Source organism: Thamnophis elegans, chromosome 9 (assembly GCF_009769535.1).
Source record: "Thamnophis elegans isolate rThaEle1 chromosome 9, rThaEle1.pri, whole genome shotgun sequence".
NCBI classification, from domain to species: domain Eukaryota; kingdom Metazoa; phylum Chordata; class Lepidosauria; order Squamata; family Colubridae; genus Thamnophis; species Thamnophis elegans.
The window spans coordinates 474717-494799 of record NC_045549.1 but is presented as its reverse complement, the minus strand read 5'-3'; the positions used below and the strand labels follow the sequence as shown (position 1 = coordinate 494799).

Below are 20083 nucleotides of genomic sequence, written 5' to 3'. Positions count from 1 at the left end.
TACCAGCCAGCTATCCTGCGCCCCAAACGTCTCCCAGCGCTCCGATCACAGGGACGGTGGCGCCCAGTGGCTCCTCTCCTTCCCTCCGGAACCAGCAAGAGAGCTCCAGCCGTCCTTCTCAGCCTGACCGGCAGCAGCAACAAAAGGGGGCGGGGGAATCCCGGAAGCCGAGCCGGTCCCCAGGCGGCCTGGCCGAGAGGCGCCCTCGACCGTCTCCAGATAGCGTGGCTGTGGCAGCGGACTCGACTAGGGTGGCGCGAACTGGCCTTCGGGTGTGGAAAGAAGCTGGCGGTGGGAGTCCCGCAGCGCCTCTGCTAAACTTGGAGGGCGCCTTCGTTGGCTTCGGCTTTGCTGGTGGCGACCCGCACAGCTGCTCCAAAAGCTCCGTCGGGGCCTAGAGAAGCCGTCCTGGTTGCCTGGTGGCCGCTGGGAGCCGCCCAGGACTTTCCGGCCTCGGGGGCCGCCGTTCCCCTGCCCTCTGCCAGCCTGGGCCCGGGGATGCCGGGCGAAGAGCCCGGGCGGGCAGCCGGTCCCTCTCTCTGGCTGGCGCGCTCGCTCTCTCCGCCTGCCTTCCTTCTGGCAAGCGAGAGGGCGGGGCAGCGGGGGCGGATCCGGAGCTCAGCGCAGCCTCCCGGGCGCTCCAGTCCGCCTTTTGGCGGCGACCCCGCTGCCTCCTCCCCCTCGCCTCCCTCCCTCCGCTTTTCCCACGTGCCCTCCCCAACCCCGGGGCAGGTGAACCTGGCCAATCAGAGGGGCGGGCCGCAGGTACCCGGCTTATCTGGACGACTAGCCAAGGAGCGCGCCCACTGCGCACCGGGTGGATGGGGTGGGAGGCGGGCGCGCGGGTGAACCACGGGTGGGAGTGCGGCTGCCACCTCCCCAGAGCCGCCTGGCGCCGCCGCGCCCTGCCCGGTCCAGCGCGCCCGGATCTGTTGCCGGTTCGGCCCGGTTGCGCGCCGAGCCCGACGTGGCTCCCTGGTGTTCCCGCGCCCGGGTTTGCCTGAGCGCCGCCCTCGGCCGGCCCTGAGCCATGTTCCAGCCCGCGGCGGCGGCCAAGCGCTGCTTCACGATCGAATCCCTGGTGGGCAAGGACAATAGCCACCCTCTGGCAGAGGATTCTCTCCGTCCGGTCGCTGCCGCCGCCGCCGCCCTCGGATACCCGGCCAGTGCCGCCGTCGAGGCCTTCGCCCACGGCTTCCAGGGCTCGGCCGCTGCCGGGCGTTCGCTCTACGGCGGCCCGGAGCTGCTCTTCCCGGAGACCGTGAGCCACCCCCCTGCTCTGGGCGTCCACCCGCCGCAGCTGGGCTCCTCGCACCTGCCGCCCTCGCCGCACCCCTTCTTCGGCCCGCAGCCGCGCGACCCGCTCAACTTCTACCCCTGGGTGCTGCGGAACCGTTTCTTCGGGCACCGCTTCCAAGGTAAGCAACGCGGCTCCTCCTCGGGGAGCAGAGGGCACGCGGTCGGGGCCCATCAGCACCGGGCTTGGCGCTTCGGAGCAGCGCATGACGTGGCCGTAATTGCCCGGCCGGAGCCCGGCCTGGAGTTCGCGGTGGGTCAAAACGGTGCCAGGTGGCAGCCGAGCCCGCCCGTCCTGTAGGGAAAGCGAATCGCGATGGGGGGGACAGGCGGAGGGAGAAGTTCCCGCTGGCCAGGGCGCCGAGCGGGGCTTTCTGATCTCATCAAGGCAGCCGCGGCCTTTGAGATGGCTTGGCGAAGCCACCTCTCTCCCTTACGGGCCTGTGGAGACCGGCGTGGCCCTCGGTGCCCGCGGAGGGGCGTTGCGATCCAGACCCCCGCCACGGAGCCCCTGGCCGGCTGCGATGGCGCCCTTTGAACCCTCTTCCGAAATCCGCCCCACCTCAGGGCTTCTGCAGCAGGAGAGGAGCAGCCGCGGGTTCCGGAAGCAACTGGAGCCAGTCCTGTAGTCTCGCCAACGGCTCGCTTTGCCCGCCTTCGACCCGAGAAGGCCCGCTGTTCAGGCGTCTCTTCCTCTGAGGCCGCATAGGAGGGAGCGGCGCAGAGCGGTGAGGCCGCGGCCGGTAGAGGCGAAGGGGGCGCCCAGCGGCAGGGAAGGCCCTCCACGCCGCCCCCCGCAATTCCTGCTCCGGCGAAGAAGAAGAGCACCGGCTGCTTCGGAGCCCCGCAAGGCAGCGATCGGGACCCGAGTCCATAGAGATCCGTTCAAATTCTCTTCGCGGCAAAGAATGGCCCGGCTCTTCCCGGGCCTCGGCTGGGGGCTGCGCTGCCTGGGCAGGTGATGCGGTAGAGCCAACATTTTAAGTAAAGGCAAGATTAAGATTGCAAATGGGCGCTGAGGAATCACAGCCGATTCTTTCGATCCGCCGGATTCCGACCGCAGCGAGGGCGGGGAAAGGGACCCCCGGCGAGGGTAGACGGGTCCTTGATGCTCGCGGAGAAAGGCCGCTTTCCTTCCAGGAAGGTTTGGGGTTCCAGGAGGCCTTTTCCCCGAAGAGAACCCCGTGTGATTTCCCCAGTGGCTGGAAGGAGAGATCCGGCATCCTAGCGAAGGCCGGCGCCGATCCGTCCGTGTTTCAAAGAACGGCGACCTCAACTCCGCCAGGAAATCTGCCCAACGAATCTCCCCCTTCCTTCCTTCCTTCCTTCCTTCCTTCCTTTCTTCCTTCCTTCCTTCCTTCCTTCCTTCTTTCCCTTCCATTCCATTCCTTCCTTCCTTCCTTCCTTCCTTCCTTCCTTCCTTTCTTCTTTCCCTTCCATTCCTTCCTTTTTCCCTTCCTTCCTTTCCCTTCCCTTTTCTTCCTTCCTGCCTTCCTTTCTTCTTTCCCTTTCCCTTCCCTCCCTCCCTCCCTTCCATCCTTCCTTCCGAGAGGAGACTCTCTTCGTTGCTTGGAAGGCTCCGCAGGCACAACCCAGAAGAAGAGCGGCTCTCCCGGCCCCGCAGAGGAAGGCCGGCCCAGGCACACCAGATTTCCGAAAAGCCTCGTTGGCATCTGCGAACAACAGGCGGTGCGGGGCCTTCATTCTAGCCACAGCTGCGCTGTTTCTGAAGAAGGTAAAATGTTTGCAGGGAAACGCAGCACGGCGACCCCAAAGCCCGCGGGACGCTCCTGTGGGTAAAGGGGGAGGTTGGACACCAGTTCGGGGTTCTCAGAGCCGGGAAGGCTCTCCGGGCGCCTCCGCCTCCCTCTTCGTGGCCTAGCAGGGGAGCCGGCGGCGGCCAGCAGAAGCCTCTCCTGCCGGCAGAGCCCGGCACTGGGCCGCCTTCGGGCCCGACCTCTACTGCACGGTTCGCTTCACTCAAAACACACAGAGAGACACCCGGTGGCTGGAGCCAGGGTCGCCTCGGGTTTTCCCGGGACGCTGCTCGGCCGCGGCCTGGAAGAAGCGCCTCTTCAAGGCCTCTCTTCGTCGGCCAGGAAGGCAGAGCGGGGGAGCTCTCCCCGCCGCCTTCCGGGCAAGGGGCAAAGGTGGCACGAAGGATGCTCCCAAAATGCCCGGAGCCCCAACAGCCAGTCAGAGGAGCGGGGGTCGGGAGTGGACGAAGGGTAGAGCCACGCCTTCCCTTTCCGTTGTCCTGGTGCCCTCCCGGCCCCCTTGCCCGGCGTGCGCGACCCTCCCCAAGTGCCCTCCTGGAGGAAGCGCCTTCACTCGGCTTCCCGGAGACCCTCCTGCGGGTTCGCCTCCCCTCCAGCAAGCCAGGCGCTCGGAACAGACTTGGAGGCAGCCTCCGCCGCGTGCACCGGTTTCGGACCGAAAAAGCGATTCCCGCTTGGCCTGCTTAGCCGGTCCTCGGTGAAGGAGGCGGACCTCGCCCGCCCCGCCGAATCCTCTCCAGCCAGGAGCCTGTCCTGGGGGAGTCCAACTGTCCCGCTGCCAGAAGGGGCCGGAGCCGAGCCTCCTGCAAGCCCCAGGCAGGGCGGGAGGCGTTTTGGCGGAGCGCCGGCCTTTCTCGGCGGAAGGGAGAACGCGGGGCCGCGTTAGACAGGCGGAGAGAGCGGCACTTGCCCAGAATCGCCAGCTCCGCCCGGGCTTTTCTTCCGACGCGTGCTCGGGGGAGGAAGCGCGTTGGGAGCAGGGCCGGAGCCAGCCTTCAAACGGCGCGGAGCTGAGAGCTGGAGATGCTTCTTTCCCAATCGGGCTCTTAAAGCAGGAAAGGGCGCCTGGGCCCGAACCGGCCATTTCCAGGCCTTGCAGGGTCTTTAAGCGGAAGGCGCAAACCCAAAGCGGAGGCCGGGCTTGTGCAACCGGCTCCCCTCCACCCCTTGCGCGGGCACCGCCTGGGGGGAGGCATAAAGTCAGCCACTCCCTTACTTTGGGGGGGGGGTGCTGCCCCACGTAAGACCGAGCCACTTGCCAGGACGGTTCTCGCCCCGTGGCCCCTTGCTTAAAGCCGTCCTTAAAGTGGGCCTGTGCTGGGGCTAAAGTGCTCGGCCACGGAAGAGAGAACCCTTTAAGCGGTAGCCCCTCCATCTGTTTCCCCGGCTCCTTCCGGCCCTCAGGAGAGGAAAGGGCTTGCGCTGCCCGCCAAAGGCAGCCTCAGCTCAGCCTCGTCCAGAACCCCGGAGGGTTGGTATCGGCCCTCCTTTTCACACACACACACACATCCCGCAGAATGTGGGCTCGGCCGTTCCCTTCCCACGGCGCTTTCCTCGTGTAAATGTTGGCTCCTTCCTGACTGCGACTTCCTTCACAACGTCCTGACAAGGTAGACCTCCCAGTCACGCCACACGGTTGTCGAATTGCTTTGGGGAAGAAACGGGGCAGGGTCTGCCGCGCACCTCGCTTTTGTGCCCGCCCGAGGTCGGCAAATGGGGAGGGCGCCTGGTTTCTGATCTAACTTTTGGGCGCCCCAGGATTTCCATCTCCTGCCCCTCCGCCTGCCCCCTTCGCCGAACAGGAAGTAAGGGGCGGAGGGTGAGCTGAAACGCCGAGCCCTCACACCTGGGTGCAGCCTCGCCTTCTGCCCCTCTTTCGGCCCTTTGGAAGGGGGCAGCAACCGCCTAGGTTCAACCGTCCCGCCTGAATCCCGCGTTTTCCTGCCCCAACAAGGGGTGGCGGCTGGAGGGGGATTTGAATGGGGTCTCCGGGGTCCTGAGAGGCGGAGAGGGTACAGAGGCCCGCGGGCACCCTTGTTGCACCTTCGTCCGGGGTCACCGAGGCGTCTGACGGGGTTGATCCTGAGCGGCGGGCGCTGACCGACTGCTTTCCCTCCACAGGCGGCGAAGTGTCCCAGGAGAACCTGCTCTTGCACGGGCCCTTCGCCCGGAAGCCCAAGCGCATCCGCACCGCCTTCTCGCCTTCGCAACTGCTGCGGCTGGAGCGCGCCTTCGAGAAGAACCACTACGTGGTGGGCGCCGAGCGGAAGCAGCTGGCCGGCAGCCTCAGCCTCTCCGAGACCCAGGTGGGCCGTGGCGCGGGGCGGGGGCACGGGGCGGCACCGGCGAGGGCCAAGGAGGGGCGAGAAACAGGGGCCCGGGGAGGTCCGTTTTCTCCAAAGACTGAAGCTGCGAGGGAGACCGCCGCTGGTTGTCCCTTCGTGGAAGTGGCCTCCTCGGTGTCCCCCCCATCCCACGGAGCCCTCTTTCCTTTTCCTGTGGCATTCAGCCTTAACCGCTTGCTTCCTGGATCCTGAAAAAGTTTTCCTCTAAACATTTGGATCCTCGCAACCTCCAGTGAACCAGAATGAATAAACCATTTATCAGTCATTCTACAGCAGTGTTTCTCAACCTTGGTCCACCTGAAGATGCGTGGACTTCAACCCAGCAGAGCTGGCTGGGGATTCTGGGAATTGGTCCACGCATCTTCAGGTGGACCAAGGTTGAGAAACACTGTTCTACAGCCTCGTTTTCCTCCACAGTTTCGAAATAACCCAACTCGTTAAGGTCAATTCCGCTAGTGAATTCATAGGGGAGAGCAGGTGGGGAGCAGGGTGGTTGATTTAGCTGTTCTGGCCTCAGAACGGACCCTGCCTTTTCAAACGGTTTCTGGTTCCTGCCAGACTCACCAGCAATGTGCAAAAACTCTGTAGATCTGAGCACATTTCTCTGAAAACCAGGGTGTGGACTAGAAACTTCCTCTTGGGTATTTTAAGTTGACGCCATCCTTGCAGATGTACCGATCAGCCCCCCCCCCCTCGGGGGCCTTCCCAAGCCCCGTGGTGGAGCCCCGGCAGGAGGAGCGCCCCGTTTGGAGGGAAAAACAGAGGTGGAAAATAGCTGTGGGTCAACGGGTGTGTGTGCGTCCATGTGTGTGCAGATGTAAATATTGGCTTGGGTGAAGAGGCTACGCAGGGAGACTCCAGAAACAAAATGAAGGCTATGAAATGGTTCGGGATGGACCTGAAGCCGGGGAGCGTCGAAAGGAATAACTAGAAACGCGGACTGACTGTTGCTGAGATGCCAGAAAAATGGCAAAAACGGAAAAATCTCCGGTGGGGCTACTGTCCAAGGGGGGGGGACGACCCAGAACAGCAAGATATGAATATGGTGAGAACATTGAAAAATGGTAACGCTGCAGGTTTAGATGGTGTGACTGGGAAATGGGCGGTCTGCAAGCATAGCTGACAATTGGGGGGGAAAGGCTATTATCGGTTCCCTGCGCCCTGGGAAGGGGAGCAGGACGGAAGGCGAAAGCCAAGGAGCGGGTGGGGGTGTTAATGGGTCCCGGAGGGTGTTTAGAAGAATTCTGCCCAAGACGCAGGAGGGAGGAAAGCGGGGGAAACACGCGGCGCAGAGCCGAATTTGCTGTTCAGCGGGTTGCTGGGAAATGCGGGAATGGGAGAAACACAATTTGTGGGCTGAGACAAAACCCCGACGCTGAATGGAACAGGCTTCCGTCGCGAACTCTTTTGCGCCCCTACGGAACTGGGGGTTGCTGCGGAATGAGATACGGTGGGAGGGAAGCGGGCATGTGCGCGGCTAAAGGAGAAGCTGGCGAAGGATTCGCTGCCCAGACGGAGGTGTTCGGTGTCCCCTTCATTGTTTAATGTAATAACAGGTCAATGCAGGCGAGACTCTTGCGGTGGAATTAAGAAGCTCCTGGTTGGAGACACGAAAAACTCGCACACGTAGTTCTGCACGCAGATGAGGCGAACTTGTTGAGGGACTTGCAGTGAGTTCACTCGCTACCTGGAAGCCCAAAGCTGCTGGGGCTTTTGAGCAAGGAAAATGGCGAGCGATGCCGGGTGGCACGGAAACAGCAGCCGGAGGCAGGAGAGGATGGCGGGCGCCTTAAGTTCGCCAAAAGGGGAGAAATAGCCGGAGAACGTTTGGGACGATCTTCCGTGCTGGTGGAACCCACGCGGGTGTTGGCGAGAGGAGGGACAGGATGTGAAAACGGGGGTGGGTCAGAAGGCACCCCAGGCCGCTTTTGTTCAACAAGATAAATAAATAAAACCTGAAGGGAGGGCTGGGCAGAAACAGAATCAATGCTGGAGACTTGGATATGGGAGATAAAAGGGAATTGAATACTATTTGGACTGCAAAGCGAGGGATCTGGGCCAAAGAGATTTCCCGAGGTTCTGGTCACTCGGAGAACGCAGGTAGGAAGACAGAGGCAGGCAAGGGGCGAGGGGAAAGATTGGGAGGGGGCGGCGCTGAGCTGCTCCAGAGAAGACAGGCGAGAGATTTGGGGGAGGCGGGGCGGAGGACCAAACGGAGGATCCAAGCGGGGCATCGGAGCCCTGGAAGGAGGAGGAGGTTTTGCCAGGATAGGAAGCTCCCGAGGGGTATTTGAGGACTTCGCACTAATCTAGATTTAGCTGTATTTGCTTTTCTTGTTTGGCACAACTTTCTGCGTCTCGCTTTTCCCTGCTCGCTTTCTGCACTTAATACTCCATATTGCTTTTCCTGAAATGGAGCAGCACGATGGGTACTTGGGCATCCATGGGGCAGCGTACATGCGTACATGAGAAAAAGGGTTGTAGGATTAGTTTCCTGGATACCCATGTATGTATGTGGCACGAGGGGGGGGGAATGACAACGCTTCTGTGACGGTGCCCTTATGCAAACACTTTTGCAGAGTAAAATTAATGCTGGCACCAGATGCCCAGGTGCCACCATTGGGAGGCCTGCAGGGTTTCTGGGGTGCCATTGCTGTTTCTCAGATCGCCTACAGTGGTTTAGAAAAAGGTGTTTGGGGTGTCTTGTGAGATGTGGAGGCGTAAGGGCTAAAGGAGGAGTGGCCCTTGGGGGCCCTTTGTCGCACAATGGAAGCCGTTGGAGACAAGATAGGCAGCAGATAAACGTCATCATAAACTCTCCGGTGCAGAGGAGCCTAACTGGCCTTTACTGATGTGCCCCCTTCCCCACCTCGCATCCCTGCCCTTCCTGCCCCTTTGTCTTCAGGAGATGGGCAGGGGCTCCCCGCGGCCCCTCCACCCAACTCTCATTTTGCCCAGATTCAGGGAGACCCTCCCTCTCACCCCTGTCAAAGAAAGCGGCCTTGGGTCCTCACAAGACTTCGGGGGGGGGTCAGCAGCCCGTCAGGGGGGTCCAGGTTGAGCGGACATTTGTAGGGTCCCGCTGAGAGGCTTCGCCTGAGGCAGAGTCAGGAGGAAGGGCCTCCTTTGTCCGGAGACGCATCAACTGCCTCGCGGTGTAAAAAGCTGGCCGGAGAGTGGCCGAGAAGAGCCGAAATTCTCCCCAAAGTTGAGAGTCCGGCGGTGCTTCCACCAGTGGGGGTGGGGTGTAAGGCGATCCGCGTCCCCCTGGCGGTAAGCGGGGCTGGAGTAAGCAGGTGTGTTTTTGCAAATGGTGTAAGTAATAAGAGTTGGGTTTCAAAGCAAACGGCGCCCATTGGAAGGTCTTGGAGCTTTTCCTCTGGGGGAAGCGACCCCTTCTGAGGCCGAGGTGGAACACGATCCTCTTGGTCGCGAGGGGGGGGCAACACCGGGGGAAAATCCCCAGGAAATCAAAGGACGCCACACTCTCTGTTCGTTTCCGCATTTCGCGCTGGCTTTAAAAGAAATGCAGGATATTCCTCAGTTATCATCCTGGTTCATAGCTGAGCATTTATTTTCCGGCGAGGCAAAGATTGGCAGATGTTGATGGGGGGGGGGGTTAGACTGCAGCGGGACTTCTCAGGTCCAAGGGATGCAGAGCGTTGCACGTTGCACTGGGGGAACAATCAAGCTTTTACCATTTCCTCCTGCCAGTTTAGTTCCACGAGGCTCGATTTTATTTCTTATCTGCTCCCTCTCAGAATTTGGTTGGAAACTGGATCACAGATTTTCCTTCTCATCTCAGTCATACGGTTGGGGGGGGGGAGCAGCCTTTGGGGTCACCCAAAAGAGGTTTTGGAGGTGGATGCGATCCTCAGCCTCTGGATTGCTTATTTTTTATTTATCTCAAGGCCCCCACCCGTGTCTGTGTGTGTCTGTGTGTCTTCATGTGCAGACAGTCCCAACGCATTCTGGAACGGAACAAAGGCAAACTTTGCTTTTTATAAGAAGAGATTTTTGTCCGACTTCTTGTTTCTTTTATTGCTTTATGCACAGAATTTATATTATTGTTTTAATCAAAGAAAATTGCAAGAAGAATTACGATTATTGCGATAACAATGAATTTGCATGTTGAAGACAAACGGAGCCCAGGAGCGAAGGACCCAATCCAGGAAACCCCACTGTCCGAGAGAGAAAGGGGGGGGAGGGGGGAGGGGGAGGGAGGTGTTGCCTCTATGCAGTTCCTGGGGCAGGGAAGCGTCCTCGGATGGGCCAAGGAATGCGGGGAGGTACAGCAGGGACCTCAGAACCCTTTTTAATTGGGGGTTGAGAGCCGTGTGCTTTCCATTAATCAGAATGGTGGGGGGGGGGGGAGATGATCAGACTGGTTTGGAGACCTTTTGAAAGAAACTTTGCACCAGAAAGTCCTCCTATCTCTCCCCTCCCTGCCTCGTTCCCCGGTTACTGAAGGAAAAGGGAGAGCCGCAGAGTCTTTGACTCGCAGGCAGGCTTCCCTTCGGTCCTCCCTGACGGAGGGAGAGCTGCGCAGCAGCCCGGAACACCCAGCGCCGCTTTGCTGGTGATCGTTAAGGAAAGTAAACTATGAAACAGAAACTGGCAATTCCGCAGGTTTTTTTAAAGGTAATTTAGTGGGTCCTTAAGAACAGAGCATAATAACCATTGAAGAACAGAGGTCATTTATGGTGAAAACCAATAGAAAGCCGCCTTTTGACCAAGGAGAAGAAAATCTCTACAGGAGAATATTTGGAGCTCAGGGTTGGCGCGAGGGGTCCCTGGTGCTCTCGGAGATTGCTGGTTTCCTTGCAGATGTTCCCCAGTGAGGGTCGTGGAACCTCTGCAAGGGAGGGAGGGAGGGAGGGAGAGAGAGAGAGAGAGAGAGAGAGAGAGAGCACCAAGAAGCCCTCAAAAGAAAATCTTCCTTCACTTTCACTTTGCATTAAAAAAAAGTGCATTTCTTTCCAATTTGTCATCTAGCCCATTGTTTCTCACTCAACAGTTTGCAACAGTTCATTCAGGTGGACTGTCCTGACTGACGGTGGCATGGAAAAAAATGACTTATGGCCATTTTCCACACGACTGTTGCTGCATTCAGATGATCCCCTGCTCAAAAATTTGGATGCTTGGCAACTAATTCATCTTTCTGCTGGTGTCCCAGAGTCTCACAGATCCCCTTTGGTGACCTTCTGACAAGCAAAGTCGATGGGGAATCCAGGTTCGCTTAACAACGGTGTTACTAACTTAACATCTGAAGTGATCCACTTTACAACTGTGCAAGAGAGGTCGTAAAATGGGGTAAAGCTCACTGAACAACTATCTTGCTTAGAAATTGTGAGCTCAATTTTGGCCACAAGTCAGAGACTCCCTGTATTATGTGCCACTGTCACAACCGACTCCTAGCACCCACCTCCTCCAGGATGATCTGCCCAGGGCTAACCCCGAGCCTCCCAAGGGTGCCCCCTCCCCGGTCATCACTCGAATGGAGTCCTCCCCCTTTGCTGCCGGTCATCCTCTCCCCCCCCTTTCCTTCCTCCTTCCTTCCCCAGCACCCCAGCCTTCGGCAGAGAGTGCCAGGCCTTGGCCAGCTGTGTCCGAAGGAGGGCCACGGGAGCCGGCCATGTGGGCCTCCAGTGAGAATTCCGAGGTCATTAAATAAAACACCACAGTGCATACTTTTATTGTACCAACATTTAAATTATCTATCAGAACGAAAATAATCAGAGTAGAAATTTTATGGAGAAAGCTTTAATTCAGTTCGGTACGTTCATTACCGTTGATATGGTGTTCCATATTATTTGTGTTGTGTTAGTGTTGCCTGTTATTTGATTTCCAGAATAGGCCCCAGAACTCTGGCAAGAAATGCCCTCGGAGGGGAGACTGATCAGTGGGTCCGGCTTTGATGAGTGATCTGGGCTAGGAGCAAGATCACCCAAGGGAGTGTGTGTCAAAACACCCAGATGTGCTGCAACTGTATGGCTGAAATTCTGCCTCCTTTTCATGTGTGTTGACTGTATGGGCACCACAGCCCCCCCCCAATTACTGGATCCCTCTGAGGGTTTTGAAATTGAATTTGAAGCAGGATTCCTGTCCTGCAAATCCCCCTGTCTCTTCAAAATAGTGAGATGCTCAATAGTGTATATCCATGTTTTCTTGGGCCGCCTCTTGTGGCTGTCTCTGACTGCAGCCCCCCTGAGAAATCATCTCTCCTGAAGCATTTGCAAGGGGCCCTCAGAGTCCCCAACCTTTCAGTTTGACCCTGATGACATTTCACTCAGCCACACCCCCATTCTGGCCTTTTTCTTCCACATCTCCTCTGCATTAAAGGCCTCAGGCGCTTCCATGCCCCTCGCACCTGCCTGCAGGCGAGGGGAGGTCCCGGCCGGCCCTTCTGGCTCTGCCAATGCTGAAACTGAAGCCCGGCATGCAGGCAAGAGGCGCCTCCTGTTCTCTTGGTGGGTTTGGCCACCTGAGGGCACCAAAGACACTTCCACGTGTGACTGGCACAGGCCTGCGAAAAGGATGATGCCTGTGAGAGGCCACGCCAGCAGGGCAAGTTTTTCCACGGGGAGAGAGTCCCCGTGAGAGACTCCTCCCCGCCCTCTGCATGCTTTGGAGCACATCTGTAGGAGGAACCATGCAGCTGGCACAAAATCCAGGTGTGTTCCTGAGCAAGAGCTGAGCTGGCTGTAAGTCCCCCTGCAGCAGCTCTCCTGCCTTTTGGGCAGAAAAGAGAATTTGGTGTGTTTGTGTGTGTGTGTGTGTGTGTGTAGAGCTTTCTAGAACCATTGGCGCCATGACCAACAAATGTGCAAGAACTTCGTAAGTTGGGGAGCAAAATGGCTCTTTGGGGCAGATTCATGCAAGACTCCCCAGAGGGATTTCAGAATGGCAGCCAGGAAACCGCGTGGCTGGAAAGGAGACCTTGAGGGTCTTCGCAGCCATTCCAGGCGGGATGCCTAAGAGAGACCAGCCGAGTGAGAAGAAGAAGAGGGGGATGCAGAATTGCCCCACACAAGTTTCCAGGGTTCCTTTTTGGCTTGATGCCTGTTTCCATTTAGATCCTCACATTTTGTGTCCTTTTGCCGTGTTCTTGAAGAGTCTCCTTGGGGGTCTTCTGATGCAGCTGCTGAGGCCCACCAGTAAAATCAGGAGGGGGGGGTCTGATCTATGCCAGTGGTGTTACCTTTGTCCCAGATCCAAACTTTTTTCAAAACCACCCCTATTCTTATAGGTCACCTAGTTTCTGGGGAATCCTTCGTGCCTTTCCTGGTGGGCAGGTTCTCAAACTGGCCAAAATTGTGCCCAATTCTGGGCAACATTTAGATAAAATTCCCTGGGTCTTCCTACAAGTATGTTTTCCTATTGAAATGTCTCCGTTACTCATGATGCTTTTTCTTTTAATGCCAAGGCAATTTAATTTCCATGCCCAGAGAGTGGGTGCTGTGCTGAGTCTCGTGTTGCTGCTCCAACAGGCATTTCCATCCTCCAGGAATCTATTCTTGGTCTCTGGTGAACTTTGCAGTCTCCACAACTTCCTCTTTGCTACATAAGTGATTGAGGGAAGGTGGGGGGGGGGACACCATGCGCCTTTGTACTTTGATTCACAGCCCATGAAGGTTCTGGTCTTTTTTCTTTCCTTTCCCTGCTGGGTCTCAAACTTGGATGAATCCATCTTGACGTTGGAGGCTATGAAATGAGCAGAGCAACAAAATTTGTTGTGTATGTACGTGTGTGTGTGTGTGTGTGCGCGCACACACACAAACACACATGTACGTATATTCTACACATATAAATGGCAAGAGAAATTCTCTTGATTGAGAGGTGTGACTTTTTGGAGGCTGTGGCTCTCGTCCCTGTGCATTAGGCAGGCAGCCCCTCGTTTAAGGCTTTTCTCCCTCTGGCGGCCCTGAACTGTGCTCCAGCCCTCTTCCCCCAAGAGGACCCTAGTGGCCCTCACGCCCCCAAGAGAGGAAAGGGCTCCCTTATGGTGAAAGCAGAGGGGCTTTTGCTCTGGTCCTTTGGCTGGTTTCGGTGCCTCTTTTCAAGGTAAAACTTTGATCCCCTTGGAGAGGGAGGCGAATATGCTTCTGTCAATGAATAAGTGCCAGATGTGGGCACTTCAGTTCAGAGTCCATGGGCACGCGGGCGTTGGCGTAAATCAGGACATCAGAAAATGCGTCCCCAGGTTTGCAGCCGCTCCATTCTTGTTTCCAAGAGGACCTTAACTTTCTACCTTTCCTTTCCTACTCACTCTCTCCCTCCCCCCCTCTCTCTCGCCCAGGTGAAGGTCTGGTTCCAAAACAGAAGGACCAAATACAAGAGGCAGAAACTGGAAGAAGAAGGTCCCGAATCAGATCAGAAGAAAAAGGGATCCCACCACATCAACCGATGGCGGATCGCCACCAAGCAGTCCCACACGGAGGACATTGATGTCACGTCCAACGACTAGCGAGAGGCGGCAGCGGCCACTGGCAAGCAGGGCCAGAAAGGACCGTGTGGGAAAGCAAGGACCCCGTGGAGATCCAGCTGCTCTCCCCTCCACCAGGGGTGTCCCTCTTCATGGGGAATCTGGGTGATCTAGGAAATCCCTTCTCTCCTGGGATCTGCCTAGCTGCCACGGGGCAGATGGGGGGACGGTGGGACATGCCCAGCCCAGCCAGTGTGGAGGGCAGGGACGGAGGAAAGCCCTTCGCCAGCCACGTGAACAGATCCATCCACCCACCGAGCCCTCCGCCGCACTCCATCCTCTCGTCTTTGTTACACTTGGGTGGGATAATTTTTTAATCAACAAAAAGAATGCATTTTTATTTTTATTTATTATTTTGTGTCTCTGCGTGTGCTGGGCCTGTGTACATACCCCGATGTCATAGATAGCGAGCAGCTGTAGTGTGTGTTGCTGTGCCGTGAATAAAAATAACCTGGGTTGGAAGTGAAAGGCCTGATTGTAGCCACCTGCGGAAGGGCCCCTTGGCCGGACCTGGTCGTCTCCCCAGCAGCACTTGGCTCCGTTCCGGACAGCAGCCCCAACCTTTAGACACGGAGGGCCAGGAAAGCTGCTGGATTCCAATGGGGATGAGGGTCTTCTTCTGGGCCACGCTGGCGCATTCTCTTCCTGATTCAGAGGGATGTGCTCCAGTTGTGGCCAGAAGCCCCCCACCCCCAGGTTCTGCAGGAAGAGGCATGCTGGGGGCCGGGTGGTGGTGGTGGTGGAATGGAGAAGCCAAACCACGGGCAGCTTGTTCTGCAGCTCCTGGCCTGCCCATCAGATCCCAAAGTTTCGGTCAGCAAAAATCCTTTAGGCAAGAGCTTCCGTCCTGCCGGCATCCGTCGTTGGGACTAGCGTAGTGCAATCTCCACCCCCAGCAACTAGGTGACCTCTGTCCCTTCAGGGAAGCCCCCACACCACCTGCTTGAAGGAGGCTGGGGGGAGCAGCACCAGCACCAGGTGAGGCCCCTGAACGCGGCTCGCGTTATTTAACACCTGTAGGAAACCTCTAGGAGGCCTAACTTGACCTTTGAGTTACAATATCATCAAGTAACCTGGCTGTACATCCTGGTCCCTGATTTAACGGAAGCCGTAAGCAGCTAGGTCAGTGTTTCTCAACCTTGGTGACTTGAAGTTCTGTGGACTTCAACTCCCAGAATCCCCCACAGGACTTCAAGTCACCAAGGTTGAGAAACACTGATCTGGGTGGAGAAGACGGAGGAGCTCATATAGAAGGCTGGGAGAGGAGGTTAGCTCTGCTGATTCTGCTCTCCCGGGAGGAGGGGGGTCTGGAGCAGCATCTTCTCCAGAACAAGACCCATGCCCTTGTGCATTGACTAGACTGCTGCAGTTCATTTTGTACCGCACGACCCTTGGAGACCACTGAGAAGCTTCGGCTGGTATAACCAGTAGCTGCCCAGGTGCTTTCCCAGACTGTCATATGACAACAGGCCCAGCTTGCTTCTGGGTGCAATGAAGCTGTGGGTGATGTTCCAGGACAAGACCAGCTTCCCAAGGTGCACAGGAGCCTCTCTGCCTGCCAGGGACCTTAGGAGGGGACTGCAAAGTGGGCCTGAATTCATCCCCGGTGGGAGAGGCTGTCTCTGCAGTGAAGGGGAGCCTACTGAAGGCCTGCACAGATGTGCCTGCATTTGGGGACTGAAGAATTGAAGACATCTCACCCCTGGCGCATTGATTTGCTCTTATTATTGCACTGAAATTACGTGCTGGTGTTTTCCTGCCTTCCTTTCTTGTCTGTGAGCTTGATTGGCATTTCTTGTGAGCTGATTGCTACATTTCCTCGATAGAAGCGGCAGAGAAGCCCTCTGGATCGCTTAATAAATAAATCCCGACATGCCACTTCAGCAAAATTTGCCGGTGTGACCACAGGTTGGCATTTAGGGCACCTCAACCTTTTCACTCAAATGGGCACCAGGTTAGAGAAGGGGGCAAATCAAGCTCCCAGCTGGGTGTTGCTTGCTCCTCCTGTGGGGCAGGAGTGGCCTTGGGGCGCGGCTGGGCCAACACCAGAAGACAGAGCAGTCAGGGGCACTGTTGACTCTGGAGGCCAAGGCAGGGAGAAGGGGAAAGCGGCCCTGAAGGATGTTTCCTTCAGAAGGACCATTTCAAGAGGACTAGCCTCTCTGGCGGACTTTATCACACGTTCTTGGCCAAGTCCCTCTGCCATCGGTCGACCGTCGCAGTCTTCTTCTGCCCTGCTGGTGACCGGAGGGACAGGACTAGATCAGGTGCCCCTTGGGCTGATCCAGGAGAGATGTGAGCTGCCCTCTGAGATTGCTTTCTTGCAGACTTTTCATGAGGCAAACTAGGTAACATCATCAGTGCTAGAAGGGAGGGGGGTTTGTGCAAAGGAAGAGGAGGAGGAGGAGGAGGAGGAGATGATTATGGGGCCCTTGGTGCTCTCGCGGCCTGGCTATTTTTTTGCAGATGTTTAATTATCCAACTTTCAAATATTCTGCAAACCTCCATCACTGGCAAGAGAGATCTTCTGAACGCCACAGACAACTCCCTCTAGACAGCGAGGAGGCCGGCATTTACATTTAATAAACAGATAAAATACAACAAAGGTGTCCTACAAAATACCAAGGCACAAATGCAGATGAGCAGTTTTAGGTGTGCTTTTATTCTAGAGTTTAGAAGAGTTACAGAAAGAGTCATGATCAAGAAATCTACTGAAGAAGTTAAAAAAGGCCCTCTGAGCATTTCCTAGCCGGCTCACCCAGGCAGAGGGACCTTTGCCCAGAGAGGGAGGCCGTTGGAAGACAAACGATGGTGACCCCCCTCCTCGGTTGCCCCTGGATGACCGCTCTGGGGCTCAAGAGAGCCGTAAGGTGCATTGAGATCAGTGCGGGTGCCGAGGGCCGCAGGGTAGACCCCTTGTGTCCCCTGCCAAACAGGACTGAGCCGTTGGCCGTGCCCAGCCAGGACAGAGCCTGCCCGCAGCAGCTCTGCCACCCACCCGGTGGGCTTTCACAAGGCTTGGCAACATCCTCCAGGGGCTGAACTGCTCAGCTGCTCAAAATCGCAGCCCCCCCCCCAGTAGTAAATGCATTTGGGTGACCCCACAGAATTTAGGCTAATGGTTTCACTGGGGTTAGAGTTGCAAGATACGAAAATAAGACTAATTACATTTTAATTCCTGTATTCCGGTTCTTAAACTGCACACGCAGAACCGCCTGCAGCCTCTGTCTAAGGGCTACGTGGCAACGCGGCTTAAGTGAGCTTCGGCACCCACACATGGCTCCCTGGAAATTGAGACCACTCCCCACAAAAGGCAGGAGGGAACAGTGTCCTACCTGTCCAGGCGAGAGGTGAATTGTTCGCATCTGTGGCTGGAGGGATTCTTCCCAGCCAACAGACCGCATGGCGGGGCAATTCTATGGCAAACCAGCCCTTCCTTAGCTGCTGACCCCGCACCTCCCGCAACGGGGCTCCCTGCAGCCGCTCCCTGGGCCCAGCCTCTTTTCCAGGGGATAGTCTGGCTGTGGAACATGGGCCACACAGGTGCCATTAGCCAAGACCAGGTGTTGCAGCTCTGAGGGAGCGGGGCATGTGGAGGACCCCCTCCCTCCCAAGACAGCCAAGAAGGGGCAGGAGGGAGGGCACATCCCCTGGCCTCACGGGGCCCTGCTGCCGCTTAAAGGGCCGCCTCTCCTGGCCCCACTTCTTCTCCCCCCCATGGAGAAGCCGAAAGCCAGATCGCGGAGGCAGGATCCTGGAGGGCCGCGACCCTCGCCGGCTCCACCCTCCTCTGCGGCGGGTGGGGGCAGCCTGGGCTCCCTCTTCCTGCTTCATGGCAGCCCTCATTATTCCTTAATTAACAAATCCAACAAATCAATTAACTACTCAGTTCCTAATTAAAAGCTACAAGAGGCTCCTCTCATGGTGATTAGCTGCGGAGGGGAGCATCAGCCTGCCTGCCTCTCCGCCGCCTCCCAATTACGGGAAGCCAGGAACGCCAAGGACGCCGCGGCCCCTTTTGTAATTTCCGAGCGGCGGCAAAATTAATTAGCCGCCAGGCCGGAGGGCTGCGGGGGCTGAGCGGGCACCGGCGGGGGACAGGAGCCCTTCAGCCGGGGGGAAGGGGGGCGTCAGCAACGCAGAAAGCCCACCAGGCGCCCTCCGTGCCCCTTCCCGGGGAAAGGGGGGGGCGCAGCGGCTTTGGAGCGAGATGCTTCAGTTGGGCTGGGCTGAAAACATCCTTGGAATCCTTGCGGAGGGGGGGGGGGGGCGTTTGTTAAAACCTTCCGCTCGGATCAAGGTGGAGCCCCTCCCGCTGGGGGAGCGGAATCCCCCCCCCCCCGAGGAAAACATGTCCTTGGGCAAGGGGGGAGGCTGCGCCCTCCACCACCCCCGGGCAACGGAGAGGGGCGCTTCCTGCTTCAGCCGCAGCCGAGGTGCAGGGTCTGAGCGCCCTGGTTCCCCTTGGGTGGGGGCTCGGAGGAGCTGCACCTTCCACACCCACACGCTCCCCATAACTCTGAAGCGCCCCACTGCTCCGAATACTTTGGGAAGACAGGAGCCAATTTCACGCCGTGCCAGACTCCGGGGACTAAGCGGGCAGGGGTCCAGGGAGGGCAAAGGGGGGTCCAGGGAGGGCTTGGAGCCTATTGGCCCTGCCCCCTCCACCAGCAAGGTCCGCTCTGGCCAGAGGCCCCATCCCAGCCCCCCCCCCCGTCCCCCAAGGCACAAGGGCTGCGTTCACATGTTCAGGGTTGGTCCAATACTCTGACCTGAAATGTAATCTCGTTCCCTGAGTTTCCACAACACAACACAACACCCACAACAGCAGCAACAACGGGAAGGAGGGAGGGAGGGAGGGAGGGGAAGAGTAATGAATGCTGCAGAGACTCACTCAGCTCCCCTGATTAAGAATGCTGTGTGAGCTGAACTGGCACTTCCCCTCGTGGCACTTGGCTGCGAAAGCTTCCTTTCCCTTCCTTCTCATCAACTGGCTTTGGAGTTGACCTCGGGCACCAAGCGCCACTCCAGCCCACAGCCCAAAACTCCCAGGAAGTGCCGGTCAGTCCTCTGAGAATTAAAGGAGCAGGCAAAGGACAGCCCCCCCCCCAAGGAAGGGGTCAGTCAGAGCAACCCTCTCCTTGAAAGGCTCCCAAGGCTGCAGGAGCCACCATGATACGCAGGGCAGGGCGGGGGGGGGGCTTTCAGGGGAGCCAGGGATTGGGGTGGGGTGGGGTGAGGAGGCCGTGGGTAGAACCAGCCTTTCAGCCCCCCAACCTCTAAGGCTGTGACGGCTGCCTCCCCACCCTCTTGTGTCCCCACCCCAAGACCCTTCCCAAGGGGGGGGGAAACTCTCCCCATGTTCTGGTGCTCCAGCTGATTCCCCCTCCCCAAATTGTCTGAGATTGCAGCTCCCTGCGTGGCCATGGGTGCCTGGGGGACCCCGGAAGCTGCATCCCCACACATCTGGTGGGAGGGGGCTTGCCAGGCTGGCCTGGAGCTGAGCAGAGGAAGCCAGACTTTCCACCAGCCCCCCCCCCCAGTTCCTTCCTCCTTTCTCCCCCCCCCCCGCTTCTCTTTGTGCTGTTACTGTCGCTAATTGAGAATTTTAAATATTAATCTTTTCGACCAACGTGAGATGCCGGGTCTCGGAAAGTGCTAATTTACACGCCGTTCTTGACGGAGGAGGGAAGATGTTACAAGCCGCAGCTTTGTCTGCTCCTTCCTCCTATTGTATTCCGCCCCCTCCCTCCCTCCCTCCCCCCCCTTCACGCCCCTCCGTGTGCTGCTGCTGCTGCGCCGCCGTCTCGGGTGCCCAGGGCTGGGCTGCCTTCCGCTCACAGCCCTTTGTTGTAGGTGACGGTCAGGCTGGCGGTGGCCTGGGCGATCTCCGGCTCCAAGCGGGCAGCCTCGATCTGCCAAGAAGGAGGCAGGAAAACCGGGTCAGAGAAGAGCAAGCAGGCCCTGGCATGGGGCACATGAGAGCAGCTGGAAGGGGGGCGGCTGGCAGGGACAGAGAGGCTCTGCGGACGGCACCAGCCCAGCCCTCTTGAATCTCCTCTGCCCACCCCGCTTGGTTTTGGGAGGCTGCTTGGCGCATCCGAGAGCCCTGAAGGCAACTAGGTGCCTTTGGCGCCTGGCATCCCCACTGCAGGCCAGTAACCTGAGCAGAGGCTTCC

At 58.0% G+C, this 20083-nt stretch overlaps 2 protein-coding genes across 3 annotated transcripts in view; one reads left to right on the top strand and one right to left on the bottom strand.

Annotated features, from left to right (window-relative positions):
* The first annotated feature begins 1030 nt into the window (after nucleotides 1–1030).
* EMX1 (empty spiracles homeobox 1) lies at nucleotides 1031–14290 on the top strand. Its single transcript, XM_032224668.1, has 3 exons — nucleotides 1031–1418; nucleotides 5196–5380; nucleotides 13719–14290. Exons 1-3 carry the CDS (start codon nucleotides 1031–1033, stop codon nucleotides 13884–13886), a joined length of 741 nt encoding a protein of 246 aa, XP_032080559.1. The 3' UTR covers nucleotides 13887–14290.
* Nucleotides 14291–16545: 2255 nt separating this feature from the next.
* The window catches only part of SFXN5 (sideroflexin 5), a 49506-nt gene continuing 45968 nt past the window's right edge, over nucleotides 16546–20083 (bottom strand). For both annotated transcript variants that reach the window (XM_032223753.1, XM_032223754.1), the window contains one exon: nucleotides 16546–19819. In XM_032223753.1, the coding sequence (XP_032079644.1) occupies nucleotides 19742–19819 (78 nt within the window). In that variant the 3' untranslated portion in view covers nucleotides 16546–19741. The remainder of the gene's footprint in view (nucleotides 19820–20083) is intronic.